The 13226-nt window shown below is 37.8% G+C and overlaps 1 protein-coding gene across 1 annotated transcript; it reads right to left on the bottom strand.

Moving 5' to 3' along the window:
* Positions 1 to 11142: 11142 nt before the first annotated feature.
* Positions 11143 to 12836, bottom strand: LOC132608087 (uncharacterized). The gene is made up of 4 exons (XM_060322160.1): positions 12579 to 12836; positions 12235 to 12417; positions 11856 to 11997; positions 11143 to 11753 (listed from the first exon to the last, which is right to left on the bottom strand). The coding sequence occupies exons 1-4, from the start codon at positions 12834 to 12836 to the stop codon at positions 11143 to 11145; spliced, it is 1194 nt and encodes a 397-aa protein (XP_060178143.1).
* Between the last annotated feature and the right edge of the window lie 390 nt (positions 12837 to 13226).

Below are 13226 nucleotides of genomic sequence, written 5' to 3'. Positions count from 1 at the left end.
GTGATGCAGAACTAGTTTCAGAGGTCTTGGGGAAGGTTCATGCTTCAAGTCATAGTGGGAATGAGTCATTTATCTAAATCTAGTTTGTTTTGGAAAAAGGGCATTTAGATCAGCAGTCAAGCAAGACAAGATCATGGCAATAGTTCAGAGATTCAAGCAGGCTGTAGATGTGTGTGTTTCAGACTCAGTGAGGCAAATGTCAAGGTAATGTGAGGAGTAATGATTTCAGCCGAGGAAAGGACACACATGGCATGACATGGCAGCAATATTCAAGTTGAGCAACTAGCATGATAGGCAAGGGTACAAGAAGGCCTCACACAAAAACTACATGCCAAGTATATGCAAGGTAACTGATAGGAGTTTGGGAAAGAGCAAGTAATAGCAATCATCCAAGGCACATAAATCACAAAGCAAGTCAGTTCCAATATCATTAAGGTATGCCTAAGGCGGCTGGACATACTCATATGCACAGGGCTGTCACTAAGTATAGGTTATCAAGCAAGGTGCACAAATGTGACACTTAATGACAGATGCCAGACATGGAATATGCAGAGCTCAATTCTCAGATAAGAGGAATGGAGGGTAGGAACATACATGAGTAAAAGGAAAGCAAGTAAGTAGGCTAGTATTCATTTACACTTTAGTCCAAGGTTTTGACAGCATGAGTATGGGATACCAAAATTTCAAAACAAGTGGCACAAGAATCAGGACACTAGACCAATTAATCATACAAGGCACAGAGGTAAACTGAGTGAAAATAACATTCAAAACAAAATGCAGAGACCAAGCATGATAGAAATAGTATTCAGAAGGGCATTTAGGTTTAAATTCAACCCACATTCAAATATGCAGGACAAGATGCAGACAAGTGAAAGAACCACAGACTTAGGAAAAGGAACTACCCAGCTCAAATAGATAAGCCTTTTGAACACATAGAGATAGGATTTAGCACTTCATACAAATTGCAAGTGTTCACTGACACCTCATTCTACTATTTTAGGCATGGCATAATAGGAATTAGAGAGGAGAAAGGGACCATCAATCACAGACAATGGTGCATACATGGTATAATCAAAATGTTCTGTCTTCTCTGATTTTTACATACAAGCATTGTCAAGTTCAAAGGAAATAAAAAGAAACACTGTAAATCATCATGCACAGAGAGTATATACTCAAGTCTAACTTCTTCGAATATGCAGACAACACAGAGATGAATATAGGCTAACATAAATGATTTAAGCACAGTTTTGGGCCCCTCCTATACATAACCAATGAAGATTCTAAATCAAGGTCAAGAGACTACTACAAGATCACTTTTCTTACATCACAGATGGGGTAAAACAAGGAACAAGCACTTCACCTTCATAGCTGCAAGGCAGCAGACCCTCAATGCTGACACAGAGTTCAAGTTAGACCTCTAGAGTTAACTAAAGAGGTGTGCTACACTAACAAGTCTTAAGTCAAGATGAATATACATGGATGGCATGATCAGAGAGAAACAGGCCAATAGCTAAGAGATTTAAGCAATATGGGATATGACAGAACCAATCATCCACTATTTTTTTCATATGAGTGCAAGGAACTAAATCAATCCAGTCATTTTAACACCTTAACCATGAAATGCAAACAAGGTAATTTACATACACAAAGCAGTATTACAATAAAACTAACTCAGCAAGACCACATTAAGGCAAACTATACACATATAAGTCAAAACAACATGTCTTGAAGGAGGATTTCCCCTTCCAAAACACTTAAGTAAACAAACAAACCAAACACTCAAGCAATTACATTTCTAACAACCTAGCAGTCCCAAACTTCACACATAAGTAGAACCATCTATAAACTACATAGCATGAGTAAAAAATAAACTAAGCTAACAACTAAACTACTACTAAAACAGAATTTAAAGACAAGAAAAGCTATAAATAAAGAATTACCTTTTTTGAGTGCAGCCGATCACCAAGATGGAATTGAGAGTTCTTCCACGTCCCAAGCTCAGCCAACACTCACAATAATAAAACAGCTGATTTTACTCCCAAAAAATAAATTTTTGACTAAAAGAAACTTTTCTTTTAAACTCAAATTTTTTCAAGTACAAAGCTTGTTTTTACTGGTTTTACACACAGCTAAACTTCCTTTTTTTTATTCTCCTTTTTCGTCATTTTTCCTTTCAACGGAAGTAACGGGTTCTATTTATAGAACCCCAAAAACAACAACAATCTCTAAATTTGCGATGTGGGAATCCCACTTTTACACAGTTTTAACAAAGGGGGCGGTTGAGATTACACCCAAAGAAATCAACGGCTAAAAATTGAGTAAAACCATTCAGAAAAGAGAAGTTAAAAGTAAAAAGCAATGAGTGTACCTTTAAGGCCATGTTTGGCCGGAAAATCGTGCAAAAAATCGAAAAGTGAGGACGAGTCTCTTCCTTTTTTCGTATTGTCACGCCACTGACGTCACAGTGGTGACGTCTACGTGGCGATGGGGCGGTCTTCTCGCAGAGGGTGGGGTGGAAGGTTAAGAGAGGCGTAGGGCGGCTAGGGTTTGCACCCCAGCCCCCTTTGAGTTTTTTGCAAAATGGTTCTTCCTCCGTTCTTTTGTTATTATGAGGGAGTATTATGATCGGATTGGGGCGGATCAACCCCTTGTGGGATGGACTTGGCCCTATTTTTTTTAGTTTCTGAAATTCTTTTTTTGTGTATTACGCAATGTATACGTGCATATATTGAGTGTATATATACTCGTAGGGGTAGAATAGGAATTTTAGTAAAATAGGTCGTTGTTTGAGGCACGCAGTCATACAAAGGAATAATTAAAATGAGGTCAAATGAAGACTCAATAAAATTAACAAAGCGTTTTAAACTCATTTTGCAGAAATAACTCTTAATTGACCCTTAATTGAAGGAGGGTTTCAAATTATGGCCAATCTTTGTAATTAATTGCTGAAATATCCTTGCAATTAACTATTTACAAATGTAGCCTTATTTTGGTATTTAATTTAACCAATTAAGACTAATTTGCATTAACGTCCTTAATTAATCTACCCATGGCTTGGACATTTCAATTAAGGCCATTCAGAATTTAGTATTTGCAAAATTGACCCCGGCTGTATTGAACTATGAGTTGGTTAATTATGAGGTGGTCATTTATCCAAGATAACAACAATTAGGCTAAAAATCATAATTTAAAACAATTTTGGCAAAATTGGCACAAACATGCATATATAGTAATAATTCAAAGTTCGAGGGGTAAAAGTGGTAAATTCTTTTAATTACTCAAATTTCTTGGATATAAATTAATAAATAAATTGCCTTTTATCTAATTTTCTTGATTTTTCTGAATTAAATGAACAATTGTTTGAAATTGTTCTGTTGTTCGTGCATTATAGAAAATATTGTAAAATTCTGTAAAAATGCTGATGAATTTCTGACTAATTAATAAAGCCTTCCCCTATTAATTTATGAAAGTAAAATGTTAACCTGAATAATTGTTTAAAATTATTTAGAATTTTTGTGAGTGTGCAAAATTATCTTATTTATTATCCAGGGTTCATGAGTAAATAAATTAAATTACGAGAGGTTGAAAATCAGGTGTCAACAGCTGCCCCTTCGGTGTTCGGGGATGGCGAGACCATTCTTGAGCAACGAAATTTGACTAACCCTGGTTTTTGACTAACTCGATTCTTTTTACCCTTCAATTCTCATGCAAATCACATAAGTTGCCGGACCCGGGCTACTGGCTTTCCTACATATCTCGGGCTATACGAGAGTTCAGGCCACTTGTAGTTCGACTCCATTAAAGACTTTCAAGTGTGTAGCAGAATAGTCCTGAGATCAACGGTATTGTGCCCGAGTTTTCTCGGACATTTCGTTGGAGTATGGCCGGCTCTCTGGTCGTGAGACCGCCTACATATCCCTGGCCTCTGGGAGTCAGGCCACATGTAGTTTGACCTGCTGGAGAAGAGTATGTCCTTTATGCGGGAACACTTTCGGATTTTCCCGGTGCTTTTTTTTAAAAAAAAATAAAGTCCACTAGGCTTTTGGCCTAGGGCTGATTTTATATATTTTCTCAAAGCAAACCAAGATAAATGTCTTTACAAATGTGGCCATATGTGAGCATAGGCCAATAACAAATGCACGATTAAACTAATGACCAACTTAAGAATTATAAGATGTCTTAAGTTGATATTCTCAAATGACAGTGCACCTAAAGCTAAAAATTTGAAAATTAAAACTAAAAATAGGAAAAACAGGTTTCGCCCAGAATTTGGCCACAAAACTGTTGTTGTGATCTTGTAACTTCTACTTGATGATTTGTGCATGTTGTAGTGCATGAATGGCCTTCCCTTTTGCATGACTAAATGACCACTTGCTGCTTCATTGTGAAATTGTCTCTTTATGTGTGCCTTTATTTCAATACATATACACCCAAAACTGCCACCAGAAAATGCAGAAAACCGATGCTGCATTTCCAGATGCCTGCATATATTGTGTGTTTGTATTGATGCTATGACAGCTGCTGATGCATATGTGTCCCAGGTTTGGTCCCATGGTGCACACCTCAGCTTCTTCTCTTCCCTTTCTTGCCTTTGTACTACTACATTCATAGAAGGTCCCAAGTGTGAATCCTTGGTGCAGTCTTGAAACTGTCTACAAAATGTAGAACTTGCACAGCTGATGTTCAAAGTCTCCTTAATGTAGCCAAAATAGTCTCCATATGCTGTCATTTCTCCTGCAGATTGAGCACAAAGTGCTAATACTACTGCATGAAGATTTTCCAACATATATAGACTGGTTGACACTGTAAGGATTTTCCTTAATTCCCATGACACCAGATCTGACATATCATCTACACCTGCCATCCTCATGTGACCTCTGTGCAGCTGATACCAAATTCTTGCAAAATAAAGCACATAGTCAACTGATCCTAACATACCATCCTCCATGTGGATTTTGACATGAAGATATGTTTGAAAGACCATGTTATTCCCAGAAAATAATCTTAAAATGTCATCTTGCTTCCATCTTGACTCTTTGTTGTATGAATCCACTACTACCATCCAATCAGTTTCTGAAAAATCCATATAATGTCCTATGTTAATAGGATCAATGGAGAAAAGCATTGGAATAGCTTTGTACAATTTGGAATTCCACTCAATATGCATTATATCATTTCCAGATTTAATAAGATCAATGATACAAAACTCAGTGGAAATTCCAGGAAAATTGAAAATTTCCAATCTCCATGCATAATGTGTGCCTGCAAAATAGCAACTACTGTTAGTGTAAAAGACCTCATCATGTTCTCCTCCAAAAGGACTTGAACATGATGAGTGAAAAGTATCAGCACAGCACCAACAACAACTCAAGATTTTTCCATTGTCACACTGTTGCAAGTGACCAGAAAGATCAGTTTCAAACCAGCTGCCTTTGCTTGAATTCTAAATATACATCCATAATCCTCTAAATCCATCTTAAGCCTCACAACACTTCTTCCTTAATGCCAAAACTGCAATGGAATGAGCACCAAGTGCTAATACCACACATTGCAGCCTTGATACCAAAGAATTCATGTGTGTACTCTTCTTCTGCAGCTTCCATACTGAATATAGCAAAGTTATCAAGTACTGCAAGCTTTCCATATCATGTCCTTTGAATTCGTGAAAAACCAGCAAATTTGATCTGTAAACTAGTAGTCTCTGATGACTTGCCTATTCAGAATCTTTGCTAATGCTAGAATCCAAATGTGCAGCCGCATAACACCTGTGTTGCACTGAAAAATCTGCATACTTATCATGTTCTGTGCAAGAATCAAAATAGCATTGCCCTCCTTTCCTTTGGACCACATCTGTACCTTTTCATGACAAATATGATCCAAATTATGGAATTTCATGATGCCTTGGAAGTTCTTCTTATGCATATTTTAGAACCTGCAAAAAAGAACACATGATTAGGATAAAATATTCCCATCTTACTCTCATCCAAAGGGACTTGAGTAAGATAAGATATGATGGACTCCACACCAGAACCCATCTTCACACCAGAACCCATCTTCAATACCTTCTTTTTGTCCTGATTCTTAAATAGGGACACTGAAGTTTGTCACTATTAAGAATCTTTCTACCTTTTGAATCAAGTTTTGCAAATGAGTTGATATCCACCTCTCCATGATCAAGGAAAAAGTTAGCATGATGATCAGCCAACTGATTACCCTCTTTCATAATATGCAAAACCTGTACATTTGCCTAATCAATGATGTCCAATAATTGCTCAACCACAAAGGCAATGTTCCATGGAGGTTTCCATTGTCTATCCAAGATATTCTTCAACAGTAAAGAGTCAGTTTCCAGAATGAAGGAATAAACATGAATGGACAAGCAATATCTAGCAGCCTGCAGGAGTGCTTGTGCCTCAGATTCAGTATTTATACATTCTCCCATTGCCCTAGCCTTTGCATGTATCAAATCTTCAGATGAATTTCTCACACAAAAGGCAAAGGAACTTCTGCCAGGGTTGTCTCTAGTTGCCCCATCTGTGTTGCACTTCAAAGTATCCCCAGGTGGGAAACTGCCACATGACCTTGGTCACCTGTAATTTTGGCACAAATTGTTCCAAAATCCTCAGAATGTCATGCTATCTATGTGGAACTACTTGAATCCCAGGCTTCCTCTTTCTCACCAGCTGCTGTATATCAGTAGAAGCCTGGTAAATAACTCTACTAGTTAATGCCTTCTCCCTATGCTTATCTCTATTTCTTTTCTTCCAAAGCTGCCAGACTAAGATAGATGGTATAGCATATAAAATGTTCTGAATTCTAGATGGAACATCAGCAGTCCACCATTGCATGATTACCTGATGCAAATGCATGCCATCAATCTTGATTCCAGCTGCTGCACCAAAATATGTCCATGTTGCTTGAGCAGTTGCACTTCTCAAGAATATGTGAGGGACAGTCTCTTCATTTGGTTCTACACAACAAGAGCACCTGGAAGGCATATGGTATCCCCAACTCTTTACTACATCATCAAGAGGGACTTTGAAATGCCATACTCTCCACATCAGAAATGTTATCTTGAATGGCAATCCCTTGATCCAAAGTTTCTTGCAAACCTCCTTCTTTTCATCTCTGCTCCTTGTATATTCCTATGTAGCTTTGACACTAAATTCTCCATTTGTCTCCAACATCCACCAAGGCTTGTCAATATCTCTAGGTTTAGCAGGTGGATTTACCTCAGTCAAGATGTATTCAGCCAAGTCCTCAGGTAAATTGTTTCTAATGGCAGGCACATGCCACCTACCATCAGTAACTACATCAGAAACATTTTAAATAGCTTCATTACACTGAAATTCAGGAGGAAAAATGAAATATAATAGGCCTAGTCTAGACCAATTATCAAACCAAAATAATAAAGAACCCATTCTCAGCTGCCACCAAATTTGATGATCAATCAAATCTCTAGCCTGTAACATCTTCCTCCATATATGAGATCCTTGTTTCCAAGGGACTAGGATTGGATTATTTTTCTTTAAGTATTTATTGCTCATGAAAGCAATCCATAAGGAAGGTTTAGTCCTAAAGTTCCACCACAACTTAGCAAACAAATCCATTGACATGTCTGCAAGTGATCTAAAGCCCAAACCTCCATCCTCCAAAGGTAGACAAACCTTTTTCCTGCCCAATGCCTGCCACTCTCACCTATATTGTTGCTCCAGTAAAATTGAGCAAAGATCTTGTGCAATTTCTCAATAACAAATGATGGACGATCAACAGCTGACAGCAAGTGCATAGGCATTGCCTGCAGTACATGCTTTAGGAGAACTGCCTTTCCTCCAAAACACAAAAGCTTGCCTTTCCAACCCTGAAGCCTGTTTCTTACCTTTGCCATCATTTCTGAGTAGAATGCATTCCAACTTTTGAAATACTTCTTCATCCACTCTGTCATGTAGATACATAGAACTCTTTGCTTTGTTAATCAATTGTCCTGAAGCTGCTTCATATTCAGACAACACCTTCATGATCAAGCCAAGTGAAATCTCACATGATGATGAAAAATATGATGGTATCATCTGCATAGGCAAGATGATTGATTTTTGGACTCCACTTAGGCAAGCTAAAACCAGTGAACCACAAGTTATTATGCAAAGAATTCAAGGCCCTTGACAGTACTTCAGCAGCTATGATGAATAAAGTAGGAGATAATGGGTCTCCTTGCTTAACACCCCTAGTTGAATGAAAGAAACCATGTGGTTGACCATTGATAAGCACTGTATATTCCCAACTAGTTCATAAATGAAGCTGATGAACTGTTACACCCCGTATCTTAGAACTAAGGTTAGACTCACGTCAATAGAGCTTTAGTGGAAAAACTGAAGGTTTGAACGTTTTGCGAAACTGGTTGATAGGTCTATTTCGGGCAGCCATAACTCCTTAATTAGTTGGGAATTTGGGAAAGTACCCTTAATGAAAGTTGTAGTACATAGAAATACCTTTCTAACGATATAAGGACCAGGACAATCACAGATCGGAGCAAGGAGATATGATCGTCTCAATATGGATAATAGTAAGACACTTAAAATTCTATAGAATCGGCTAAATTTTCGATACGTCTTCCTTCCAGTCAAATTTACTGAAAATCAATTGGGAATTTGAGAAAACGTAAAACATAAAAGTTGTAGCCCTTTGAAATAACCTTCTAACAGAATATCTTGGAGCCCAAACAGAGCTGTGTACAAGAAGTTATGTCCATTTTATTGAATACTGTGCAGAACCGACACAGGTCCGTTGAGAGGGCGCGTGCGATGGCCCCGTGTCGCGCGCCGATGCACCAAAACCCCCTCTCTGAATACTGACCTGCAGATGGTCGTGCGCTGCATGTACGTTGCGGGCCCATCGCATAACAGGACCGATTTCGGGTCAAAAATCGGGATTTCGCGTTTTAAGTTATATTTAAGCTTGGGGTTTATTTCCCTAACACCCCTAGTAACGAAAAATCACCCTAAAGTTAGAGAGAAGAGGTCCCAAGCCTCAAGAACCCTACAAGGTAAGTTTATCATGATTCTAGATTGAATTCAAGTCCCTAATCTCTTTCTAACTTGAGTAAACCCTTCTAATCGATAGAGTTATGAATGGAACATTATTGTTGGGCGTGGAAACCCTAGAAATCGAATTCAAGAGGATTGAACGTCAAAAAGGTAATGCTTCTACACTCTAATCATTCATAATAGTGAATTGATGAGTTCTTGGGAGAATAGTAAATGGGTTTAGTATAGAGAATTACACTAACTATAGTAGGGTTTTGGATTGTTGACTTGAGATTGTTATAATCATATGGGTGATGGAGAATGATGTTAATTACACCCAATTGAGATTGTAGAATCACCTAGAAGTAATAGAATGGGAATTGGGGTGAAGAAATCACCATTAATGGAGATTGTGGAGCTTTATGCCCACTAAGTATTTGATAAAATGCTTAGATGACTAAAAACATGGATAATATTGCTAACATAGAATCCCTTTGACTTGTATTGATACAGATCAAAGTTGAAAGGGTTGACGAACATTGTATTACGCTCAAAGGCTGAAATTAAGGTATGTGAGGCTAACTATCTACGTTAGGGAATGTTCATGATTCTCCCTACGCCTCATTCTTCATACTTGTCAGTAATTTGACTCAGAATACAGTTTAGCCCAGTTTTATGATATGTTGTAGAACTGTTATCTTCTAGGGTTGCAGTTACAGAATTCGTTCATGGTTATCAATTTGAATATCATGAACTCAACACGTAATCTTTATGGACTTATGTATTGTTACCACATGAGTCTCAGTCTAGAAATTCAGTATGCTGAGAAACAGTCGGTGTTTTCAATTTAGTCCAGCATGTCTATTTGAGTTCAGCATTGTTCATTGTTGTTATGGTATCAGTCCTTATTAATTAACCATAATTATACATATGTGATTTTTCCCGAGGGCACAGCACAGTCTTGTGTATATGTATACATGGCCGGGGCCATTGACTGATGCAGTACTAGGCCGAGGCCATAGCGTGCATTTATTATTGGGCCGAGGCTCCACATATACAAACACAGATAATGCAGATGATTCAGATACAGAGCAGGGAGTATTCATATCTCTACTTCCTTGCTATTATAGTTTCAGTTTCAATATTTTATTGCTTCAGTTGCTTTACATACCAGTACAATTCAAATGTGCTAATGTCCCTTTTTATTGCTTGGGGTCCTGCATCTCGCGATGTAGGCAACAATATACAGGTTGACGACTCAGCTAGTTAGGAGTGCACGTTTCAGCTACTGGTGAGCCCCCAATTCCTTCGGGGCGTTGCCAGCTATCTAGTTAATTCAGTTTATAGACAACTTTATTATTCAGTACTCTTAGAGGATTCATATACCCAGTTTAGACAGTAAGATATTTGTTATGTTAGCCTTGTAGACAGTTATATTCAGTCGTTCAGTTATTTTGGTTTAGCCATGTTGCTTCTTTTAGATATGTTCAGATTGTCTAAGTATTTCCGCATTATGATATTTCAGTCAGACTTTTAGTTAATCAGCATGTGTTACTTTTATTTTATAAATTAGTTATGTTTTGGTATCACATGTTGATTCAGCCAGCCAGTTGGTTAGCTCGGTCACATGCAGTCAGGCACCGGGTGCCGTGTTACGTCCAGGCCCAGGTTCGGGGCGTGACATGAACATCTCACAAAATCCCATTTTCCTCATCACATTTGTGAGAAATATCCATGACAGCCTGTCATAGGCTTTTGTCATGTCAATTTTCATCACTACATTAGGCACAACCTGATTTCGTTTCTTGGTTCTGAGTCTAATATCAGTAATAATCTCCTGTGTCAACAAAATATTCTCTACTATACTTCTCCCCCTCATAAATCCTGCTTGGTTTTTGGAAATCAGGCCAGGCAATAGGTGAACCATCCTTTCATGTATAACTCTAGAGAAAATCTTATTAACAAAATTGCTCAAACTTATTGGTCTCATGTCACCAAAGGACTGAAAATCCTTCTTCTTAGGCAAAAGCACCAGATTTGTGTGAGTAATGTACCTTGGAAGTTCATGACCTCTGAAAAAATCCCACACCATGCTGAATATATCCCTTCCAATAATGTCCTAACGTACTTGAAAGAACATTCCTGTGAAACCATCAGGCCCTCCAGCACTTGCATTATTCAAACCAAAAATTGCATGCTTGATTTCTTCCATGGTAGGATCAGCAGTCAACTCTTCATTTTGCTCATTTGTGACCATGCTAGGTACATGCTTTAAGATGTCAAACTGAGTTGGAACTACTGTTTCATGAAATTGAGCTTGATAGAACCTAACAGCCTCCTCAGCAATTTCATGTTCAGTCTCTAGCCATTGACCCTGAGAATTCTGAATTCTTTTTAGCTGCAACATTTTTCTTCTTCCTTTAACATGTGCATGAAAGAATTTGGAATTCTTATCCCCCTCTTGGAAACAGGTCATGCCAGCTTTTTGCTTCCAATATTCCTCCTCTATATGCAATACTCTTGTCATCTCAGCCTGCACTTTTTGAAGTTTCTCCCTGTTGGCATGAGAAGGATCTGCCTCAAACAGTGTCTCATGAGTTTTGATGACTTCCTCAAGATTAGTGATGTTCTGGAAAAATTCACCATACGTTGCTTTACTCCACTGAGACAAAACCTTCTTCAATTTCTTTAATTTGACATTAAAGGTCATGAAAGAATTAGCCACCACATCTGTCTCTCAATTAGCCTTCACAACCTTTAGAAAATCTGCATGTTTTGTCCAAAAATTTAAGAACTTAAAGGATTTCTTAAATTGTTGAACCTCTTGTTTACATTCTAGCAGAAGTGGAAAGTGATCAGATCCCAGCTTGATCAAATGACTAACTTCCAGACCTGGAAATAGTTGTTGAAGTTCAAAGTTTCCCAAGCATCTATCTAATCTCTTGAACACACATTCATCTGCAGACCTACCATTCTACCAGGTGAAAATGCTTCCTTTATAACCCAAGTCACTAAGGTTACAAGTCTGTATGCAATGTCTGAAATCCTCCACCTAATTAAGTGTGTCAGGCAGGCCACCATATTTTTCTTCCTCATCCACAATGACATTAGAATCTCGTCCAACAAGCCAAGGAAGAGACATGTCTGATGCAAGGTTCTACATGGATTCCCACAATTTAATTCTATCTATTCTGTCACACTTAGCATATACCAAAGTGGCAATCCTTTCAAGATCAATATCCCAGTTGAATAATTTCAAGGTAAGTTGTTGATCAGTGTCCATTGACACTGTTACTTCATATTCCTCATCAATGAAAGCCCAGATTTTTCCTGATAAATTACTCAGTGCAGTCTGAAGTCCAAGCCTTCTCCTATAAGATTCTAACTTGTAAGCCTGTTGAAATGGTTCCATCAAGCCTATAAGAAAGAACTTATATTTTGTATGCATTGTTAAAAGCCTTTTAAAAGCTTTTTTAGTGTTTACTGATCTTATATTCCAAATTAGTGCATTCATCACTAAAGTTAGGATTTAGATGTAGTTCTCCTTGTGTGCACCCCAGTGGTATGCGATGCATTCATGTCTTTGACTGGTTTCCTCCTTCCATTTCCAATAACTTTCTCTACCTGCTTGGGAGACAAATCTCCCTCCATAGCAGCATTCACAAAGTTTTGAGCAGTTGACTCCTCATCCAAGTCTATTTTTGGCTCCTCCCCTTCAATTATAGCTACTTGTAAATTTTCATTATCCACCTTAACAATTTGATCCTGATTCTTGTTGACACCCGATTTTGTCCCTCCTTTATTCCAATTCATTTTTTTGGTCTAATAATTATTAATAAACTAAATATATTATTTTCATCCTTACTTTATTATTAGGATCTGTCTCTTTATTAATACATCGTATATTGCTACTCACTCATTTACATAATAAGCTATAACCTAAATAATATTCTTACTTCATTATCATGTTACTTATATTTCATTAAATTACACCTTATTAACGCTAATGGCTAAGTTATTATATCACACTCCCCACATGATTATGTTAATTCAGCCCATAATTAGTCCTAAAACTACTTGGGCTAAGGCCTAAATCGTGTGAAACCAGCCCACTACCCGGTCAATGACCCGGCCCAACGAAACAAATACACATTCAGTCGCCCAAACCTAATTCTTGATACCCAAACGCTTCAGCCTCCTCCA

This window comes from Lycium barbarum, chromosome 8 (assembly GCF_019175385.1).
Source record: "Lycium barbarum isolate Lr01 chromosome 8, ASM1917538v2, whole genome shotgun sequence".
Taxonomy (NCBI): Eukaryota; Viridiplantae; Streptophyta; class Magnoliopsida; order Solanales; family Solanaceae; genus Lycium; species Lycium barbarum.
Note: the sequence above shows the minus strand (reverse complement) of the source record. Positions and strands in the feature narration are given on the sequence as shown.